Genomic DNA, 23,612 nt, shown 5'->3' with positions numbered 1-23,612 from the left:
AGGCTTTCTGGTCCCCCACTAGAGGGGCTGGGCCTGGTCAGCGCCTCTAGTCTGTTGGACTTCTGGCATGTCCTGCAGTGGGTGAAGGGACTCTGGCGGTTGTGTAGCGGCATGGGACATCACGAATGTGTGACTCCAGTGGGGGAGGCAGGTCCTGAAGAGAGGCAGGGAGGGTTAGGAGAGGGGCTGGAAGGCAGGTGTACAAGTCAGACACACTGCCTGTGCCCAGGTAGGTGCTAGGCCCATGGATACCATGGGGGCCCCATACCTGACCACTCCTTGAGCTCTTCCTTCTTCACTGTCCACACTCGGTCAGTAACCTCACTCCTTTGCCCACATGTGTTTACCTGGGGGGGCTCCTGGACAGGTGGGAGCAGTACAACTCTGAATGTGAGGCTGGGCTGAGAGCTTGGCTCAGCACTGACAGCCCTAAATGCAGCTCCGCTTACTGAGGGCCTGGCGGGCCTTCCCCTTTGATTCCCCTGCCAACCTCTTGCAGTGGGCATCTTTGTTTAGATTCTGATTTACAGATGAGGAAGCAGAGGTCCCCACTGGGGCTGTGATTTGAATGCCTGGTTGGATGCCTCCAAGCCCTGCTCTCACCTCTTCCTCCCACTCGTGGCCCTTGGCTCCCCAGCTGCACATTGACATTCTTTGCTAAGCCCCTTCCATTTCCAAACCCTCTGATTCTATGCTGAGGAGGGCAGGGCAGACATCGCTGGTACACAGTTGTACACTCCACTGTGCCAGTAGGAATCTGAGAGGGAAACTCCAGGTCACTGTACTTTGGGGAAAGTATGCAAAGGGAGGAAAACTAAGATGCACAAAATGGACATGCACATGAGTGGACTCTCCAGAAGGGGGCCAAATGGCCCCCATGTGATAGAAGTCTTGACACTTCCTGGCAGAAAGTCAGGGCCAGGACAGGTGAGCCTGTGTTGGTGTCAGTCCAATACTGGGTTTTCACCCTAGCTGGATAGCTTGGAGCAAGTTATTTAACATGCCTGAGCCTCAGTCTTCTTGCCTGTAAAATGGAGAAACAAGCAATACACTGAATAAATGAATACAAACTAGAGTAATAATGACGGCACCTTGGGGTTGTAGAGCCGCATCCTCTCCTCCCATCCTGGGCCCCGAGGGGGACGTCTGACCCCTGCTGTCCTGTCCTGTAGCACCCACAGGGGCATGCACGTACAGAGCAAGTGCTTCACTCTGGACACAGGCTTGCTCAGGGACACAGGATGCTGTGGTAGAAAGAAGTTAGTGGGCCCAAGTTCACACTGCTCTGACTGAGTCCTTGCTCCTGACCTTGCCTTGGTCACTTCACCTCTCTGAGCCTTTGTTTTCTCGTCTGTGATACCCACATGGCAAAGTTGAGGTGCAGTTAAGACGAGAAGCAAATCTATAGAATACTGTGTGCGTGCCACAGTAGGAGTTGTAAAAGGAAAAACAGTCAGAGCTGCTCACATTATTGATGATCTCCTGTGGCCTCAGTGCTGTTCTGAGCCCTTCCCATGCGTTGTCTCCTTTAGTCTTCACTGCAGCCCACTAACTGGGCTCGTCCCCGTCCTCATGCATGCGAGGACACTGAGGCATGTGGAGGTCTGATGCATTCAGCACGTGGGTCATAATAATAGGATAGAAATAGCCACTATAGTTTTATATTGTTGATGACAATGTATTTACATTGTTTATTGAATATTTAATAAGTCACCAGTTAAAAGTACATTTTTCTTTATTTTAAATTTAATATTATTTTCTCCTTTTTAGGAGGTTTTGATTAAAGATGTAACTTTGAGGTTGCTGAAGTGTTTTAAATTTTATATTCAGTTTCTCTAGCTGAAACATTTTTCTCTGAACACACATTTTTTTCTTCAGTCTCAGAAGGAAAATTATATCTCACTGATAACTTACACTTTGTTAAATGCTGACCTTTGTAAGTTTTTCTTTATTTTTATTTTTGAAATGATTAAGATATATAATCTACAGAATTGGAAATTGTAACTTTTTAAAGTACTGAGAAACTTTAACCCTGTTATAATTATTCTGCAAACCTTTAAAGGGATCTATAGTCAGAACAACTAGATGAAAAGCTCTGATAGACAGAAAAATATAGAGGGTCATTTGTAAGCTGCAAGTTCCTGACTTGTGTTTCCCGCCCACTCGCTCGCTGTGCCCCTCTCGTCTCAGAATGGTTTCCTACCCTGGGTTCGTGGGAATTGGGAAGGACACTGTTTGATTCATTCTGTGGAAATACTGGGGATTTTGAAAAAGACAAGACGGGCCAGTTATGTCACTTCCTGTCGTCTGATCAAAAGTTTGATGAAGAAACGGGAGTAAATGAGAGCTGCTGCTGGGCAGCGGGCAGTTCCCCGCTCCTGACCCCTGATTCTTAGTGGGGCCTGTCAAGTCGCTGTGACCTCTGGTCTCCTTAGAAGTGCCTGGTTGGCTGCTCCACAGTGGGTCTGCTCGAGAGCCCGGTCTTTTGGAGCAGAGCTGTGTGCTCCTCACAACAAAGGCGGCTTGTAGATGCTGGAGTAAGGCAGTGGAAGAAATCCCGACCAGCCCGAGTGTTTGGGGCCCATCTGCACTTGTGTTTCTGGGTCTGTCAGGCCAGTTTCATTTCTGTCCCCGGGAGCCCAACAGGCATCATAAGTGAGATAGGCTCAATGTGTGGAATACATGCATCCTTCCCCCTCCAGCCACTGGGCCCAGACAAGGCATTCCTGGGTAGTGTTATATACCAACAAGGAATTGAATCTCCGAAAAAAGGAAGTGTCGGGACATGGGGGAGCTATCATTTGCTCAGGTCAGCCCAACGAAGATTGCCCAAGCTGTGCCTGAGCTGGGTCTCGTGCTGGGTGCTGCGAATCCGGATTGACAGTCCAGGCTGTGGTCTGAGCATTGGAGTCGGCAGGGAGGAAGGGCCAGGGGCACATGAAGTCTGAGTAGGGGGGCAAGAGCAAAAGCAGGGCAGGGAGGGGTAAGGATAATCGTGGTGCATGCCTTGATTCTCAGGTAAAGTGGGGAGTGGGTGAGGACTGTGGGAGAGGAGGCTGGAAAGTGGCTGGATACCTGTGCGGAAGGAGGGGCCATGTGGCACAGAGGTGAGAACAGGTGTCAGGGTTCAGATCACTCCTCTAGCACCTATTTGCCAAGTGACCAAGCGTAATCACCAGACTTCTCATCTGTACAGTGGGGTCGGGGATAGTTTGGGTTAGGTGGGGGATGATGTTTAGGTTCTAGAGGGAGCCCAGGCAGCTGGAATTACTCTTGAAAAGTCCATAAGTCATCCATGGGATAGAGTAGCCTTGGCTCTGTGGGTACAGCTTTGCCCGCTAGAATTGGGGGTCACCTGGTCGGGTGCCGGGACTGTTTCGTGTGAGGGTGGCTCTCTAGTCTTCCCAGAGAATGGCTCATAGGCTGGGAACTCAGGGTGCTCCTCCTCCCACTCACCTGCAGGCTTTGTCCCATCCTGCCTTAACACTCGGCCACACATCCTTGCGACTGGTGACAGGTTTGTTTGTGGTGGGAGGACGTGAGGGGAGGTCACATCTTCTGGGTGAGCTGGGCCCAGGCTTTGTGGGTGTGTATGTGTGTGTGTGTATTCACAGGTGTGTGCATATGCCTTTGGGGAGGGCAGGGAGCACGGGGAAGGGCTCTGTGAGGTGCTCCATGGTGCTCAGTGCAGGGAGAGTGTGCCTGGACTGCGAGTTAGAAGGGAGGGGCCCAAAGCCACACCACAAGATCCCTTTCAGTAAGGGGACAGCGAGGGCTCTTAGCAGAGGAACAACACAGTCAGATCAGTGTTTTATTTCTTTATCTAGTTATATACTTAATTTTATTTATTTCTGAGTGGATAGTACACACCTCTGTTTAAAATTAAAAGGTATGGAAGAGGGCGCCTGGGTGCCTCGGTCATTTAAGCATCCAGCTTTGGATTTTAATTCAGGTCATGATCTCAGGGTCATGAGATCGAGTCCCACACCAGGCTCCATGCTCGGTGAGGAGTCTGCTTGAGATTCTCTCTCTGTCCTTCTGCCCCTCTCCCCCACTCATGTGTGTGCACACTCTCTCAAATAAATAAATCTTCACCAAAAAAAAAAAGGTACAGAAGAACATGCAGTCAGGTCTCCTTCTAACTCCATCCCACACCTGTCACCTAGCTCCTCTCCCACAGACAACCAAAAGTTAGTTGTTTCTTTTGCATTCCTTCAGACATGTTTTATGCATATGGAAGCAAACATTCACATACAACACACACACACACACACCCCTTTTCCCTCTTTTAAACACAGATTACATTGTCCGCCCTTAGTTCTTCTCACTCGCTCCACCTTGGACACTGTTTCATGGGAGTAAATAGGAGCATCTTCATTCCTTTTCAGGGCTGGATAGTGTTCTACTGTATGGATGTAGCATGATTTATTTTTAATACGCCCCCTACTGATGGACATTTACATGTTTTCCAGCTGTACCTACAGCAAGCACGAGCATGTATGTGGGCTCGGCTGGGTCAAAGACAGTAGGAATTCTGATAGCTGTTTCTGAATTGACTTCCATAGAGGTTATATTGATTTAACCCGGCTCAGTGTATGAATCAGTCATATAGTTGTAGAAAGTTCCTTCTGGGAGGCTGTTTGGATTTCAGAGGGACAAGTCCCAGGTGAAGGACAAGTCTTTCTCCATTAGGGGATGTCTGATGTGGGCCTGACTTGCGTTATGGGGTATGGATGCCAGAGGTGAGTTGGTGATTTGGTAGATATGAGAGGGAGTCTTATCAGGTGGTGGGGTTTTTAGGTCTCTGTTGTTTAAAAGGTGTAGGTGATAGAACCAGTGTATCCCCCCAACCTCTTATGGCTATAGTAGAGCCCTAGGCCTTACTGCCTGGTAGGATAAGGGAGATGTCTGTGCTGGCTGCTGTGAGCACCGGCCCCTTTGTCCACAGCTCCGCTCTGTCTCTGGGACAGGGTCCGGTAGAAGAAGGGGCTGGGAAGGGCAGAGCAAAGGGGCAGGAAGGACAGCTGGGACGTTCTGAGGCCTGCCTAGAGCCAGAGACACTGTTTCTCCTGGGGAAGGCCAGAGGTGCTGTGCAGGTCCGTGGTGACCAGGGAAGAGTAATTCAGTAGTGGAGCCAGGCTCCCTGGTGTCTGGTGGCCTTTGGTGCCAGTTGGTCTAGAGCAAGTACCCCCGTGACTCTGAGTCCCACCTTCATCTGAAACACTGGTTGTGGAGATTAAGTGGTTGACTAGCGCACACGGTAAATGTGCCAACAGGAAAGACTTCCCCTTCACCTTGCCTCCTTTCTCAAGAGTGAGCTTGGGTCATGGGTCACCCATAGAGCAGTCTTCCTCGGTATCACCATGATGATAATTTGTCCTAAAAATCCCTTCTGGGGCAAAGGGGAAAATATCTGCATATTACTGTATCCCCAAAATAACTTTTTTTTTTTTTTTGGTAAAACTACTTCAAATCCTATTAAGAAGGACACATTCCCTTCATTGGCTAACATTAGTCTTCCTAACATGGGTCAGGGCAGTTTCCCTTCATTGACTCCTCTGTAATTTGTCCCTCTGCTGTTGTTCAGCTCAGGTGTATTTAGGGCATGCTCACAACCAGGCATGCATATGTAATACAGAATGCAGACACACACAACACACACGTACGTACACATGCACCCACACATATATGTATAGAAACACACGCCCGTATTTACATACATGGTATTCACTATTGAGGTAGCTGAACTTTGGATTGCACCTAACCTCCCTGAAGGAGAAAGAGATCCCGCCCAGAACGGAAAGGACAAAAGAAGTGCGTAGCTATACTGCAGCCTTGTGTGACAAGATCGAGATGAGCCGAACTACTGTGAGGGGAAGACCCGGGAGCCACGGAGGAGACAACTCCCACGTCACCCCGTTAGTTTTCTGGTCTTTCCGTCTGCTGTCTTGGCAAAGCCAAATCTCTAGACATTTGCCAAGTCTAAAGCTTGGATTTTTCCTGCTTGGACAATTTTTCCTAGGTAGGATGGAATGAAAATGAGAATATTGAGGCAGTAAAATGGTGTGGGTTTTGGGGTCCCCCAACCCTGCTGCATGCTGGCTATGGGGCCCTGGGTGAGCTCTCTGTATTTCATGGGCCTCAGTTTCCTCCTCTCCAGATGAAGTAACATGCCCATCCCTCCTGGTGGTCGGTTATGTGGACTCCGTGAAATCACGCAGTCAGAGTCCCTCACCCGTGGCCAGAGCTAGAAGGTGTGTCGTGGTCATTCCTTTCCCACCCCAGCCACTTTTATCTTAATACGTGGCGGATTTTGCTTAACCTTAAACGTCAGGCCACTTTCTGCAGAGTCCCCTCCCCCATTTCCTGTTTTAACCTTGTCTTCTCTCTCTCCTTGCAGGGGCCCAGATCATTGATCTAATGATGCTGGTCATTGATGTGACCAAAGGGATGCAGACCCAGTCAGCGGAGTGCCTTGTGATCGGGCAGATTGCCTGCCAGAAGTTGGTCGTGGTGCTGAACAAAATAGACCTCTTAGCTGAAGGAAAGAGACAGGCAGCGATCGATAAAATGACCAAGAAAATGCAGAAGACCCTGGAAAACACCAAGTAGGTTTGTTAATGAGTGGCGTATCCACTTGTATAAGCTGGCTCTGGGGCACGCTTCATTTCGTTAACATGGATTAAGCAGGTGAAGCCATGGGTCCTAGTAAATGCGATCTTGCTTGGCACTTACTCTCATCAAGGGTAAAGGCTAAGGTGCTGTTGCAAGAGACCAAAAAATACAGAAGCATAAGGAAACTAGAAGTTGATTTCCTAGGTAATTTCCTAATGTGAACAGTTGGGGGGGTTCTTCTCTGCACAGCTTTCAGAAACCCAGGCTTCCTCCATCTTGGTGCCCTTCCACTGTAGGGTGAGTCCTTGTCTATGTGGTCAAAGCCAGGCACGGGCATTACTGCGTTCACGTTTGTGGAAGAGTCCAGTGTGTCAGGAATGTCTGGACCTAGAAGGGGCACACACTCTTCTCACAGATTCTGTGGGTGAGGGAGGACTCAGTCCTATCTGCTCATGTCACCCGTGCCTTGGTGTCAGAGAGGCCAGGAAACAGATCCCTTCACATCTGCTTAGCTACGACTCGGTTATCAAGAGGGGGAGATTGGTTTTGCTGGACGACTAGGTGTTTCTGTCACAGAGGCCTGTAAAATTGGGTGGATGGATGGATGGATGGATGGGCAGACTTTGCTGTTGGAGGGGAGACCAGGAAAGACAAGATCACAAAGGACCTTCATAATATTTCACACCAAGGGTTTTATGGTTTCGTCTTGCAGAAAGTAGGGAGTCTTTAAAGAGTCTGAGCAAGGAAGTGGCTGAAAGGTTCTCCCATCCAGAGATGGCTGGCAGTAGGTGGAAGGATGGCTCGGTGACAAGGATCCAGGGGGAGTAGAGAACAGACAGGGAGAGGCAGTGTGGTGGTGTTCCCAGGGAGAGAAGTGTGGTCTGCATTAAGGCCATGGAGGGAGGGGAAGCTGACCTGGGGAGACCTTTAACAGGAGAAGCAACAGGCCTTGTCAAGTGATTGACTCTGCTTACCATCCATGGGGATGGCAAGGTTGCAGTGCTGCTGCAGCATTGGGGGGGTGGGAGGGATGTGGGGACTGTGGGACAGAGAGCCACCCGCTCACTCAGGCACACGCAGGAGTGACTTACTCTGATGTGGTCAAGAAAATGAGAAAATGTCCTTGTTGAGCACAGAGTGTTGGCAAACCTCATTGTTTTATCAATTCCTCTCTTCCTCTCTGGGCCAGCGCCTTTTGATCAATACTAAATAGCGGTCACTGGGAGACAGCGATGCTTCCTCTTTGCTATGCAGCCAGAGACAATATCCTGCCCCTTCCAGCTCTCCTTCTCCGGCCTGTGGAGGGCGAGCAAGGAGAGAGTGTTTTTGTTTCCCCGTCATAAAGATTGATATGCCTTCCCATTTATGATTTTTTTTTTCAGACCCAACACCTGCAGCTCTCCCTCAGAATTCTCAAGTTGGTTAAATTAAAGCTGCAAGCCTGTGAATGGGCCAAATATGTCATAAAAGATTTCCTAGCGCTGCCTTTTGTTAGCAAAATTCATCAATCCGATAAAATCGACACATTTAGATAAGTGTTGCATAAGAATTCAGACTTTGTTATTCCCAACGGAAGTGTATATGAGACTGTAAAAAGGAAGATAAAAAATTATATCTTCTTTTTAGTGAGTTATTTGATCTCCCTGCCGTTTTATTTACTTGTCAGAAAGGGGAGAACAGGTCCTTTGGACTCCTGCATAAAAACCCAATACAATGTCAGTATCATTTGCTATATGGGAAGGGCTTGGGTACTATTAAGGGTGAATTAATATTAACTATTTCAATTGGTTAAATTTAAGGCTAATTCTCACTTGCATTTTAAATTACTATTCCTATTTTAATTTATTGCTTGAAGGTCAAATTATGGACTTTATCACACATCCAGGGGAATTGTCCCCCTGAAACCTCTTCTGTCCTCATTCAGTGCCCAGAGGGCAGGGAGAACAACCCCCATACTGGAAAGGCTTGCCCCCTAATGGGTTGTAGCCAGGGGATTCAGGGGCCCCAGGGCCAGGCCAAGTTGTAAGAGAACGTTAGCTTTCACCTCCTTGCAGCAGAGAACTTGAAATTATTTTAAGTGACCATTTCCCTTTGTGAAGTAATTCCTTTGTAAGTGCTGCTCCAAATGCAAAGAAACTTTCTACCTAAAAAGGAAAAATTAGGACTGACGAATTATGTACGTATCAGAACCTGAGAACATGAAACCTGTTGAAAACATAATGTATTTTTTCCCATCCAAAGAGCAATTGAAAGAAAATTGAAAAATAGAAAAATGATTAAAAGAAAGAGGAATCCACCACCCAGAGATTTCTTTTTTCAGAAGAGCTGCTGACATTTGGGTTTATTTCATTCCTACCTTTTCACTGTGTATCATCTTACCCCCCCTTTTCCTCCACATTACTTTGATTGTAGTAAAATCTGCATAACATAATATTTATTATTTTACCCATTTGCAAATATACAGTTCACTGGCATCAAGTACATTCACAAAGCTGTGTGCCCATCACCACTGTCTGTGCCAAATACTTTTTCAGATCCCCAACATAAACTCTGTACCCATTAGACAAGAATCCCCCCTTTCCTCCTCCCCTGCTCCTCCCCCACCCCCAGCAGCCTTTATTCTGCTTTCTGTTGCTTTGACTTTGCCTACTCTAGGTACCTTATAGAAACGGAATCCTGTATTTGGCTTTCTGTGTCTGGCTTATTTCCCTTAGTGTAATGCTTTCAGGGCCCATCCATGTTGTAGCCTGTGTCAGAATGTCACTCCATCATCGTGAATAGTGTTCTGTTGTGTGTATGTACCTTATTTTGTTTGTCCGTTCATCTATGGATAAACACTGGGCTCGTTTCCTTTTGGTTATTGTGAATACTGCAGTATGAACATTGGTGTACAAATAGCTATTCAGGTCCCTGCTTTCAGTTCCTTTGGGTCTATACCTAGAAGTGGAATTGCTGGATCATGTGGTAGTTTTATGTTTAACCTTTTTGAGGAACCACCAAACTGTTCCATAGCGGCTGCACCATTTTACATTCCCACCAGCAGTGTGTTAGGGTTCCCATTTCTCCACGTCCTTGCCAGTGCTCATCATTTTCCCTTTTTTAAAATAGTTATCCTTGTGTGTATGATGTGGTGTCTCGTTGTGGCTTCCCCAAACCCCTTTTTGCTGGTTTCCCCCCCCCCGGTTTTATTGAGAAATAATTGACTTACATGAATATATAAGTTTAAGGTGTGACACCATGATGGTTTGATTTACCTATGTTGTGAAATGATTATCACAATAGGTTCAGCTAGCATCCATCTTCTCATAAAAATACAATAAATAGAAAAGAAGAAAAAAAGGGAAAAAAATGTTCCTGTGACAAGAACTCCTAGGACCTACTCTCTTAACATGATTCCTGTGTATCATGTGGTAGTGTTAGCTACAGTCATCACATTGTACCTCATGTCCCTAGGATGTATTTATCTTATACCTGCAAGCGTGTACCTTTTGACCACCTTCTCCAATTTCCTCTCCCCCCACCCTCTGCCTCTGATGACCGCAAATCTGCTCTCTTTCGGAGTTTTATTTTTTGTGTTTTTGTTTTTGCTTTTTTAGATTCTGTAGATAAGTTGAAATCACACATTGTCTTTCTCTGACTTATTTCACTTAGCATAATCCTTTTGAGGTTCATCCATGTTGTAGCACATGGTAGGATTTCCTTGTTTTTTATGGATGAATGATATTCCATTTTATACACATACACACACCCCACAACTTCTTTGTCCATTCATCCGTCGATGGACACTTAGGTTGTTTCTGTCTTGGCTATTGTAAACAATGCTGCAATGAACATGAGGGTGCAGATGTCTTTCCAAGTTAGTGTTTTCATTTCCTTTGGATATATTCCCAGAAGTGGATCTATTTTTAATTTTTTGAGGTTCCTCCATACTGTTTTCCGTAGTGGCTGCAACAATTTACACTCCCATCCACAGTGCACATGGGTTCCCCTTTCTCCACATCCACACCAGCATTTGTTAACCCCCTTCTCTTTTTGGTAATGGCCATTCTAACACACATATGAAGCGATATCTCCTTGTGGTTGTAACTTGCATTTTCTTAATGACTAGTGATGTTGAGCATCTTTCCATGTACCAGTTGGACTTTCAGATATCTTCTTTGGAGAAATGTCTATTTAGGTCCTTTGTCCATTTTTCAATCAGGTTTTTGTTGTTGTTTGTTTTGTTGTTGCTGTTGAATTGTAGGGTATCTTTGTATATTCTGGGTATCAATCCCTTGTCAAATATATGATTTGCAAATGTTTTCTTTTATTCTGTAAGTTGACTTTTTACTTTCTTCATAGTGTCCTTGGAGGCACAAATGTTTTTAACTTTGATAAAATCCAGTATATTTATTTTTTCTTTTGTTGCCTGTGTTTTTGAAATTGAGATTGTTTCCAAATCAAATGTCATGAAGATTTTCCCCAATTTTTTTCTTAAGAATTTTATAGTGTTGGCTCTTAAGTTTAGGTCTTTCATCTATTTCTGTATAAGGTAATTTTTATATATGGTATAAGTTTATATGCGGTGTAAATTAAGGGCCCAGCTTCATTATTTGCATGTGGATATCCAGTTTTCCCAGCACCATCGAAAGGATTGTCCTTTCCTCTTTTACCCTTGTCAAAAATCAGTTTGATCATACATGTGTGGGTTTATTTCTGGGTTCTCTGCCAGTACCACATTGCTTTGTTTACCTTTGTAGTAAGTTTCAAAGTCAGGACATTGAGTCCTCCGGCTCTCTGCTTCTCCAATATTATTTTGGGTATATGAGGCTCCTTGCAATGATATGAATTGGAGGATCTGCTTTTCCAATCCTGCAAAAAATGGTTGTTGGAGTTTTCATTGGGATTACGTTGAATCTGTAGATCCCTCTGGGTGGTACCAACCTCTAAACAGTGTTAGGTCTTCCAATCCATGAACATGATGCCTTCCCATTTGTTTGGGTCTTCTTTAATTTTTCTAATCAGTGTTTTGTAGTTTTCATTATATAGCTCTTTCACATCCCAAGTATTTAATTCATTTAGATGCCATTATAAATGGAACTGCTTTCTTAATTTCCTTTTCAGATTGTTTTTTGCTAGAGTACAGAAACACAACCAATTTTTGAGTGTTGATCTTGTACCCCGCAACTCTGCTGAATTCAGTTCTCCCTTTTAAACATGTAGTTGTAATTATGAGCTTTTTGCATTTTTAATTTCTGCTTTCATTACTTAACATTTTGTATGGCACTTCTTCATGTAACCATCACTCCATTGTAGTCCCTTTAGATTGGCGTAAGTTTTCCTTCTTATAAATAAATAACCCTGGGGTGAACATCTTCGACCATCCTTAAACATTTTCTGTATTTTAGGGCTTTTTCCTTCTGAGACATTTCCAGGTGTGACGTTACCAGACCAAAGGGCACGAGTCTTTTCAAATCTGGTTGTACACTGCCCTATTCTTTTCCAAAATGGTTTGTACCATTTACGCAGATATTCACAGCTACCTTTGGTATCTAATTTTAAAATATATTTGAAACTTAGTAGGATAGAAATGGTATGATACTCGTTTTAATATGTGATTCTGTAATTAATGGGGACGTTTAACATTTTTCCTTAAGTGTATTAAATAGTTGTGCTTTTGTGTGTTTGAATTAGGCCTATACATTTTGTCTATTTGCCTCTTGAGATTTTAATGCTTTCTTTTTGATTTTCACTAGTGTTTAATGTTAACAGAGATGTTATTAATTAACCCTTTGCCTATCATGTTTGCTACAAATAAGTCTTCAGCATTTGTTGGTTGTCTTTCCATTTTAGTTGCTTTTTTTGACATGCAGAAGTTTCTAATTTTTGTGTAGTCAAACTCTTTGATTGTTTTTCTTTGTGATTTCTTTATCTCTGAAAGCATTTAAAATTACTCTTGCATAAGCATTTATCAATGTTAACAGAAATCAAAATAGAAGATAAAAATGTACCCACAATCTTCCCAGTGCATCAAATTAAAGTGTTCTTTCCCTAGGATCCCTGTCAGTCTTTCCCACATGTACATAATTTGAGGTAGTTGTTATCACAACATTGACACTGTTCTGTGTTCTAGGCTTTTCTGTTTATTTTCCCACTAAATGTTATCATCTGACAGCATCCTTGATGCATCTTTCTCTCAGACTCCCTCTGTGTTTCCTCCTGCTTTTTAAACACTTTCTATTTCCTTATTTCTGTTTTAGCCAAGGCCATCTGCTGAGAGCCCACCCGGGGCTCCCTTGGCCCTGCCTCCCTCCCTGGGATTGAGTGGAATGCCAAATCTCAAGTGATTGGGCTGCTGCCCAGCTGACTTACAAGGTGTGCATTTCACACTAGCTTTGTGGTTGACTAACTGTGTGGTCTTGGGCAACTGTCTTTATCTTTCTGAGCTGGTGTTTCTTCTTTTGTAAAATGGGAGCTGATAAGTTTAGCCTCACAGTATTTGTTCTGAGGGAGCATTTGATGGCACTTAGTAGGTTCTTAGCAATCACAGCTGTAAGGTGTGGAGTACCTACTGTGTGCTTGGCACTGTACCAGGGATTTCCCATATACAGTCAATCAGATCCTCATAGTAACCCTGGGGGAAGGTTTTGTGTCTGGGTTGACTGGTGAGAAAACTAAAGTATAATAAATATTGGCTGTTTTGAATTTCACTATTCCAAACTGAAAACTTGCACAAGTATCTCCTGCTTTTCAAAGTTTGCATTATACTGCTTTGCTTTTATGAGAGACCTACCTTATTAGTACCTGTTTTCACTAACTGAAGGAAATCCGGAGAGGATTTTTGTTTTTATGAAAAAAGGCGAAAAGCAGCAATAGTGTGCAGTGTCTGCTTTTCAGTGAGTCCTTAGAGTGGTGCTGCCAAGCCCCTTCCCTGGGAACTACACTCAGCATCTCAGCATCAAGCCGCCATTGCTTTGAACTGTGTCTGTGAACATCTGTGCCTTATGTCAATTTATTTTGTGCATCTGTTAGTAGATGTGTCCTAAGGTATCATAGGAGCCTAGGAGAGGTTATTTTTTGGGTCTGGGAGCACTCATTTTTCCATATAAACGAATGGTAATTGCTTCTTTACTTTATGCCATTTTGCCTTACAGAAGGTTTCATAGGAACAGCCTACTTTCAGGGAGTGGGGAAACCTGTACTTTATTTGTTTATGTCTTTTACATGAGTTATACACGCGCACGCGCACACACACACACATTTTTTTTTTAACTTATCTTAGATCGTTTTTGTGTGTTGTTGAAGGTCAGCCTGCATGCACAGTCAGCATGTCTGGGCCTGGTTGGAACTGTGATGTACCACAGCTGTGAGGGGAGTCTGGAGGAGATGGTGGGTGTCGGGAACAGGAGAAGCACTTGAATGTGCTCCGGGTCAGCTTCTGCCTGCGCTGCTGAGCTGTGGGGCTGGGCCCAAGGCTCTTCCTGACATCTCTGGTTGGAGACCCTTGTGCTCCTAAAACCCAGACACCAGTCTGGATCTGAAACTCAAGGCAAGAGGGGCCTCTTGTCCCTTTAGGGGCTGCTGAACTTTACTTCTGCCTCTAGAAGCCAGGATCCCCAGTGTGTGGCATGTTCAGGAAATCAGCAAGGCCCACTTCTCTTGAGCCTGGGGAAGGGCCAGATACTCAGCCCAACATGCCGTTATGTTTTGTTACAATACATTGCCCAAAAGCGTTTGGATAAAAAATAATTGAATTTCCGAAAGCTTTATGGTTAATCGCTGGAATTCTTAGTGCATGCTTTTAGCCTTCTCTGTCCCTCTGGGCCTCAGGCTCATGGAGTGTAAGCAGAGATGATGCACATGTACTGGGCCCTGACTTGTGGTTGGGTCCTGGTTCACTGATTGCCGTGGCTGGAGTCCTCCCTGTGGACTGAGAATGGACTCTTCCTCTCCTCCGTCATGAGAGAGGCCTGGACTCTGGACTCCTACAGACCAGCCACTTACTCCCTGGGCCCCCTGGCAGCCCTGGGCAAGTCACTTGGCTTCTCTGAAAATAGGGGTCAGAGTCCCTGCTCATGGGGTATTGAGATCACACGAGAGCACGGAGCATGGTGCTAGCACAGAGACCCGTCTCCCATCAGAAGGGATGCGGGAGACTAGTGGCTGCCCTGGTTCTAAGGACTGTTACCAGACTCCCCACCATGCTTTCCACACATTAACTTATTTGGTGTGGGAGACAACCCTGCAGTGTAGGTCATGCTGTTTTCTGTAGGACAGGGAAATGGAGGCTGAGTGAGGTGGAATGACAGCTCAGCTGTGGATTGAAAGTTAGTTCTAGGGTCCTAGGCTTCTTGCTTAAAATCCCATTCTTTCTGCCTTGCCTCACATTGCTTGTCACCAGGGTTATGTTTGGATAGGAAGAGGAAGGGAGGGGAGTGGGGGCAGCAATAGAATAGAGTTTGGCACTAGACAAGGGCCTGAGTTTTTACCTGTATTTCCAGGGGGTTTGGTGAGTTGAGTCAGTGTGAGGAGGCTGGGGCAGACTATAGAGGGCTTTGTGGACCAGCCTGGTTGCTGGACTTCATCCCGGGATAGTCATGGAGTCCCTGAAAGTATGTAGAGGAAAAGGCTGATACCTCAGAGTGGTGTTGTTGGAAGGTCATCACAGCCATGGTCAGTTCCTGGTATAGGGCCATGCACAGACTTTGGAGAGTAGTTGGCCTGGGATGGTAAGGGCATGACCCAGGGTGGAACTTGTTGAGAATGAAGATCAGGGGATGAATTAAGCTAGATCTCAAGAGAAGAACTGATCAAATGCAGTGACTGAGGAAGACAGTGGTGACCATGTAGCTGGTGATGGCTACAGAGACCAGGGAAATGTTGTTCCATGATCAGAAACCAAGGAGGTCAGGTTGGGAAAGTGCTTGCTGGTAGAGAATGGGACATGACTACAGTGCTGGAAAGGGTCCTTGCCTGAAGACACAGATATGGGAACCATCCACAGTGGAGCCTTGGCACAGGTTATCAGAGTGTGGGGAGCTCCTGGACAGCAGTCCAGGGGTAGAAGAGCTGGATTCTCAGGGTGCTCTTGAGAGAGACTTGTAGTGGATAGGGAAGGAAGAAGGGGCTCTCAAGGAGGCAGAGCCCCTTGACAGAGGGCCATGGGAATAAAGGCTTGGGGGTGAAGAAGGTGGGGAGCCAGCTGACTGATGGTCACAGATGGGGAGAGAGTCTGAGGGAAGAACATTGACTTGACCACTAGAGAATTGCTATTGACCTTTAGGAACTTAGTTCTCTTCTGTGACCCTTCCCCCATTCCTTTTACAGTTAGAGTTGGTACTCTCAGTTAGTGCCCCAGACCCTCTCTCCCCATTGCTTTGGGAGCCTTTTATTTGTTGGGCAACCTTCATGGAGGCTAGTACAGAGGAGATGACTTAGTAAATATCCCTTGGCTTGAAAGGGGAGACAGAAGTGATATTGTGAGGAAATCAAGCATAAGCTCCTGGTGAGTAAACAGAAGTGATATTGATTTTGAAATGTGAGTGGGGAGAGTATTAGGTATTAGGTATTGATTGAAATTGGATATTGATTGAAAGTGACTGGCGATGGGTGGTGTCAAGCAGAAGGGTTTCCCCTCACCCCAAGAGAAGAGAAGTATGGTAATGTAGAAAGGCAGCAGGCATGTGTCCGTGGGCAGCACTGGAGGAGCTGGTGAAGGGAGGCTAGGGGATAGGGGTCAGACAAGGGTTCCTTTAGACATGGCAGGGAGACCAGGGAAATAGTGGCAGTAGATTTTTTTCTTGGACTCTTGCGTTCTCTTGCCTCTTCTTAGACTGGGTCCTTTGTCCACCTATTGAGTGTCAGAGTGGGGAAACGTAAAGGAATGGCCAAGGGTCTTGAGGAGGATGAAGAAAGCGATATTATTCACAATGAGGGACTTACTCTGTATGTCAGACAAAAGAAGTCTGGGGTTGTACTTGGATGTTGCAAAAATTCATGGGGAGGATTTTGGGAAGATGGCAGAAAGTAGAAGCACTAGGAATCTGTTTCCCTATCTGCAAAACAATTACAATGGCAGAATATGTCTGATATAATCATTTTGGAACACTGGAGTCTATCAAAGGCTTTCAAGGGGAAGGCTTAGACAGTAGATTGCGGTTATTTCAGTCAGTATTAGCTCTTGGCACAACAGCAGTTATCCATTCCCCATCCCTCAGTCTCATGACAGGCGACTGTGCAGGTCTTCCTAGAGCGGCTTGTACACAGCTTGCAGGAACCAGAGTGGGCAAAAAAGACCCTGTTCTCCAAATATCAGAGATCTGTGCTCTGATCACATTGCTGCTTCTGATCACAGAGGTGCAGACAAACAGACAGGCAGCCATTATTCTTCTACATCCCTCCATTATTACAACCACCCCCCAGCTGAAGTGATTTCTGAAGGATTTGAAGGTCCAGTGCCCTTTTTTTTTTTTTTTGGTTCCCCCTTCATTTTTCTATTTTTCCCCTTTCAGAAGTCAGCCATTAAAGACCAAGACATTCAGAAACAACTGCAAGCATATGGGGGGAAATTACAAAGTGACCATGCATGCCCAGAAAAAGGTTCAGATAAGACTTGAGAAGACTTTATACTCCAGGCTGAGACAGCATAGAGACACCCTGCAATAATAAAAAGAAAAAACAAAACAAAACCCCAAGAGCAACAACAAAAAACAGGAAGAATCTGATTTCCACAGTTACCATATTATTTGACTCAAATGCCCAGTTTCCAACAAAAAATTAAAGGCATATAAAGAAGCAGGAAAGTATGGCCCAGTCAAAGGAAAAAGAATCAATAGAAAGTGTACTCGAAAAAGACCTCATGGTAGATATACTAGACAAAGACTTTAAAATAACTGTCTTAAAAACACTCAACTAAAGGCAAATATGGAGGAAATCAAGAAAGCAATGTATAAACAAAATGGAAATATCAATAAAGAGATAAACTAAAAAGAAACTGAAGAAATTCTGGAGCTGAAAAATATAATAACCATAAAAAAAATCACTAGAGGGATTTAAAAACAGATTTGAGCAGGCAGAAGAAAGAATTGACAAACTTGAAGATAGTACAATGGAATTTATCAGGTCTGAGGAACAGAAAAAAAATTGAAGAAAAGTAAACAGAGCCTCAGGGACCTGTGGAACACCATCAAGTGGACCAACATACACATTGTGGGAGTCCCAGGAAGAGAGATAGAAAGGGGCAGAGAGAATATTTGCAGAAATGATGGCTGAAAACTTCCTAAATTTTATGAAAGACATTAATACAGACACCCAGGGAGCTCAATGAACTCCAAGTAAAATGAACTGAAAGAGACGCACACTGAGACATATTATTATGAAACTTTCAAAAGCCAAAGACAAAGAGAAAAATCTTGAAGGCAACAAGTGACTTGTCATACACAAGTGATCCTCAATAAGATAATCAGCAGATTTCATGAGAAACTATGGAGGCCAGAAGGTAGTAGGCCCATATATTCAAAGTCCTAAAAGAAAAAAAACCCTGGCAACCAAGAAACCTATATCTATCAAAACTGTCCTTAAAAAGTGGGGGAGAAATGAAGGCATTCCTAGATAAACAAAAGCTTAGGGAGTTTATTACCACTAGACCTGCCATGCAGAAATGCTGAAGACCTGCACAGTGAAATGAAAAGAAACTAGATAGTAACTTGAAGCTCTATGATGAAATAATGATTTCACATGGGCAGTTATAAAAACTGTCATTATGGTGATGTTTTGTGATTCTGTGTGTTTTTTCTACGTGATTTAAGAGACTAATGCATATAAAAGAACAAAGCAGTAATTTGTCTGAAAGCTAGTAGTATTGTAACTTTGGTCTGTAACTCTACATTTTGTTTTCTATGTGATTTAAGAGATTAATGTATTAAAAAGAATAATTAGTTTATGGTTTTGGGCACACAGTACAAAAAGATGTGATTTTTTGGCATGAAAACAGAAAAGGATGCAGTCAGAGCTATATAGAAAGAGTTTTTGTATGTTACTGAAGTTAAGCTGGTATAAATTCACGTTAGAATATTATAACTTTAAGATGCTAAATGTAATCTCCATGTTAGCCACAAGGAAAATAGCAATAGAATATACATCAAAAAAAAAAAGAGAGAGAGAGAGAGAGAGAGAGAGGAAGTTAACTGTTTCACTACATTAAAAAAATCAACTAAACACCAACAAAGACAATAATGCAAGAAATAAGAGATAAAAAAAAAAGCTATAAGGCATATAGAAAACAAATAGCATAATGACGGAAGTCCCTCCTTAATAGTAATTTCTTTAAATGTAAGTGGCTTAAGCTTACCAATTAAAGGACAGAGATTAGCAGAATAGACAAAAAACATGGTCCAACTATATGTGCTCTACCAGAGGCTCACTTTAGATACAAAGACACAAATAGATTGAAAGTGAAAGGATGGAAAAAGATATTCCATGCAAATAATAATCAGAAGAGAACAGGGGAGACTAATGTTAGGCGAGACTAATGTTAGGCAAAATAGACTTTAAGTCAAAAAAGATTACAAGAGACAAAGAAGGACATTATATATTAATAAAAGGTCCAATACAGCAAGATGTAGCAATTATAAACATTTACATGCCTAATGACAGACCATCAAAATATATAAAGCAAAAACTGACAGAATTGAAGTTAGAAATAGTTCCAGAGCAGTAGTTAGAGGTTTCAGTATCACAGATTAGCCAGACAGAGGATAAGGAAGTAGAGGACTTAACACAATAAACCAACCAGCCAAACAGGCATATACAGAACAGTTGATCCAACAACTACAGTGTACATGTTCTTTCCACATGCACATGGGACATTTTCCAGGATAGGCCATGTGTTAAGCCACAAATTAACTCTCAACAGATTTAAAAAGGTAGATATCCTACAAAACACCTTTTTTGACCACAACAGGATGAAGTTAAAAATCAATAACAGAATTAAGATTGGAAAATTCATGGATTCGTGGAAATTAACACACTTAAACAACCAGTGGATCAAGGAAGAAATCATAAGGGAAATTAGAAAGACTTAGAGATGAATAATAACCAAAACATAGTATACCAAATTTGTGGTATGCAGTGAAAGCAGTATTAAGGGGAAATTTTATAGTTATAAATTCTTACTTTAAAAAGTAATGATTTGAAATCAACAACCTAACTTTACAACTTAAGGAACTAGAAAAAGAAGAACAAACTAAACTTAAATATAGCACAAGGAAATTATTAATAAAGATTAGAAAAAGAAAAAGAAAACATAGAAAAACAATAGAATCAGGGAAACCAGAAGTTGGTTTTGAAAAGATCAACAAAATAGACAAAATATTAACTAGGTGGACTAAGAAAGAGAGAAGACTCAAATTATTAAAATTAGAAATGAAGATGGGGACATTACTACTAATTCTATAGAAATTAAAAGGATTATGAGAGAGTACTATGAACAGCTATACAAATTGGGTAACCTAGATGAAATGGACAAAGTTGTAGAAAAACAAAACGTATAAATCGTAACTATATCAATAATCTGAATACACCTGTAACTATTAAGGAGATTAATTCAGTACTCAAAAATCTCCTAACAAAGAAAAGCTCTGGACCTGATTATTAAGAATTAACCAATTCTTCCTAAAATTTTCCAGGCAAATTGAAGAAGAGAACACTTTCTGACTCATTCTGTGAGGCCAGCATTACCTTGATACCAAAGCCAGACAAAGACACTACAAGAAAACTGAAGACCCAAATCCCTTATGAACATTGATGTAAAAATCTTCAGTAGAATGTTAGCAGACTGAATTTAGCAGCATACTAAAACAATTATAGACCACAACTAAGTGGGATTTATTCCTGGAATGCAAGGATGGCTCAACATACAAAAATCATTTAATGTAAAACACCACATGATCATTTATTTCAATGGATGCAGAAAATGCATTTTACAAAATTCAGCATCTTTTCATGATGATAACATTCAACGGAATAGGAAGGGTCACATTAATGTAATAAAAGCTATCTGTGAAAAACCCATAACAAACATCATATGCAATGGTGAAAGAGTAAGGTTTTTCCTTTAAGATCAGGAACAATACAGGCATTACCACTTTTTGCCACTTCTATTCAAGATAATACTGGAAGTTCTAGCCAGAGTAATTAGGCAAGAAAAGGAAGTAAAAGCATCTAATTGGAAAGGAAGAAGTAAAATGATCTCTTCACAGATGATAGGTTCTTGTATGTAGAAAACCACTTATATTCCACAAAAACCTATTAGAGCTTATGAATGAATTCAGCAAAGTAGTGGGATACAAGGCCAACATGCAAAAATCAGTTGCATTTTTATACTTTAACAATGAATAGTCTGAAAAGTAAATTATGAAAAGAATTCCATTTGTAGTAGCATCAAAAAGAATAAAATACTTAGGAATTAACTTAACCAAGGAGGTAAAAGTTTTGCATAATGAAGGCTATAGAACATTGCTGAAAGAAATTTAAGAAGTCATAAATAAGTAGAAATGCATCTCCTCTTCATGGATTAGAAGACTTAATTAAACTGTTAACATGTCTGTACTACCCCAAGCAATTTATAGATTCAGCATAATCCCTATCAAACTCCCAGTTACTTCCTTTTTTTTGCAAAAATAGAAAAACCCATACTGAAATTCATATGGAATCTGAAAGTTCCCCAGATAGCCAAAACACTCTTGAAAAAGATGAACAAAACTGGGGAGTTCATACTTCATGATTTCAGATCTTACTACAGAGCTGCAATAATCAAAGCAGGATGGGTATTAGCATAGAGACAGACATATACACCAATGGAATAGAATAGAGAGCCCAGAAATAAACCCTTGTATATATGGTCAGATGAGTTTTGACGGGGAGGGGGGCAAAGACCATTCAATGGGGGAAGGACAGTCTTTCAACAAATGCCGCTGGGAAAACTGGATGGCTATCCATATGCAAAATAATGAGGGTGGACCCTTATCTAACATCGGATACAAGCATTAGCTCAAAGGGGATCAAAGAATTAAATATCAGACCTAAAACTCTCAGAAGAAAATTTTTAAAATTTGTGCATCAAAAGAGAATCAACAGAGTAAAAAGGCAACCTATGGAATGGGAGACAATATTTGTAAATCTGTATATCTGGTAATAAGAATATATAGGCAACTCCTAAAACTGAAGAACAAAAAACAAATGACCTGATTCAAAAATGGGAAAGATCTGAATAGACATTTTTCCAAAGAAGATATGTGAATAGCCAACAAGTACGTGAAAAAACACCAACATGACCAGTCATTAGGGAAATGCAAATAAAAACTGCAATGAGATACCCCACCTCATATCCGTTTGGATGGCTATTGTCAAAAAACAAGAAAATAAGTGTTGGTGAAATGTGGATAATTGGAGCTTTTATGCAGTGTTAGTGGGAATGTAAAATGGTACAGCTGACATGGATAATGGTATGGGGGTTCCTCAAAAAATTAAGAATAGTTACATTAACTAAGTAGAATTTATTATTTTTTTAAGATTTTATTTATTTATTTGACAGAGAGAGACCAGCCAGTGAGAGAGGGAACACAAGCAGGGGGAGCGGGAGAGGAAGAAGCAGGCTCCCAGCAGAGCAGGGAGCCTGACGTGGGGCTTGATCCCAGAACCCTGGGATCACGCCTGAGCCAAAGGCAGACGCTTAGCGACTGAGCCACCCAGGTGCCCCAACTAAGTAGAATTTAAATAAAAACTTATAAAATTTAAAAATAGAATTACCATGCAACAATTCTACTTCTGGGTATATATCCAAAAGAATTGAAAGCAGAGTCCCCAAGAGATATTTGTATGCCCACGTTCATAATAATATTGTTCATGATAGCCAAAAGGTATAAGCAATCCAGGTGTCCATTGAGGGATGAATGAATAAGCAAAGTGTGGTACATACATACATATATTCCCCATGGAATATTATTTAGTCTTAAAAATGAAGGAAATTTTGATACATGCTGCAACATAGGTGAACCTCGAGATTTTGCTATGTGAAGTAAGGCAGTTACAAGAAAGCAGATACTGTATGATTCCATTTATGTGAGATATTTAGAGTGGTCAGAATCATAGAGCCAGAGTAGTGTTGCCAGGAACTGAGTGGTGGGGTAATGGGGAGTTGCTGTTTAATAGGTATGGAGTTTTTATAAGAAAAAGGAACTCTGGGGGGCAGTTGGCTGGCTAGTTGGTTAAGCATCCCACTCTTGATTTCAGCTCAGGTCGTGATCTCAGGGTCATGAGATCGAGCCCCGCATCAGGCTCAGCACTCAGTGGGGAGCCTGCTTGAGATTCTCTCTCTCCCTCTGCCCCCTGCTGCACTCTCTCTCTCTAATAAATAAATCCTAAAAAAAAAAAAAAAAAGCTCTGGAGTTGGATGGTGGTGATGGTTGCACAACATTACGAATGTGTTTATACCACTGAACTGTACACTTACGTATGGTTAAGATGGTAATTTTTTTGTTATGTGTATTTTACCACTACAAAAAATGGGGGGAAATGCATGGAGTTATTTGAGAAAATTTATTCTTTTTCAGTTATCTTTAAATCTCTTCTGTTAAGTTCAGGAAAATGTCTCAGCCTGGTCCTACCATGTCTTCAGCATTGCCGTAACTTTTTAACGAGGCTCAGAACCTTCAGCAGGGAATAGTATGTAGCTAGGATTTAATAGCCTTCTCTTGCTTTCTTTGTGTTTATTTTTGTAGCTACAGTAGTAGATTTGTTGTCCTCTGAAGGGAACTGTTGTTGATTAATCAAAAGTTGCTTAAAGCAGAGAATTATAAAAAATGACACATTCAAACCTTACATAATATTTTAACTTACAACACATGCATGCATCCTTAGTTAATAATATCAATAACGTAAGTTGCTCCGGGGGAACATACAAGGTTCTCAGCATCGTGCCTCCCCTTCCTCATTAGCACTATACTGTTAGCAGTTGATCT

The 23,612-nt window shown here is 42.6% G+C and overlaps 1 protein-coding gene across 2 annotated transcripts in view; it reads left to right on the top strand.

Annotated features, from left to right (window-relative positions):
- The window catches only part of EEFSEC (eukaryotic elongation factor, selenocysteine-tRNA specific), a 248,119-nt gene that overhangs the window by 81,518 nt on the left and 142,989 nt on the right, over positions 1-23,612 (top strand). For both annotated transcript variants that reach the window (XM_034658872.1, XM_034658873.1), the window contains exon 2: positions 6,401-6,608. In XM_034658872.1, coding sequence (XP_034514763.1) covers positions 6,401-6,608 — 208 coding nt within the window. The remainder of the gene's footprint in view (positions 1-6,400; positions 6,609-23,612) is intronic.

This window comes from Ailuropoda melanoleuca, chromosome 4 (assembly GCF_002007445.2).
Source record: "Ailuropoda melanoleuca isolate Jingjing chromosome 4, ASM200744v2, whole genome shotgun sequence".
Classification (NCBI taxonomy): domain Eukaryota; kingdom Metazoa; phylum Chordata; class Mammalia; order Carnivora; family Ursidae; genus Ailuropoda; species Ailuropoda melanoleuca.
This window is presented reverse-complemented; position numbering and strand designations above follow the sequence as displayed.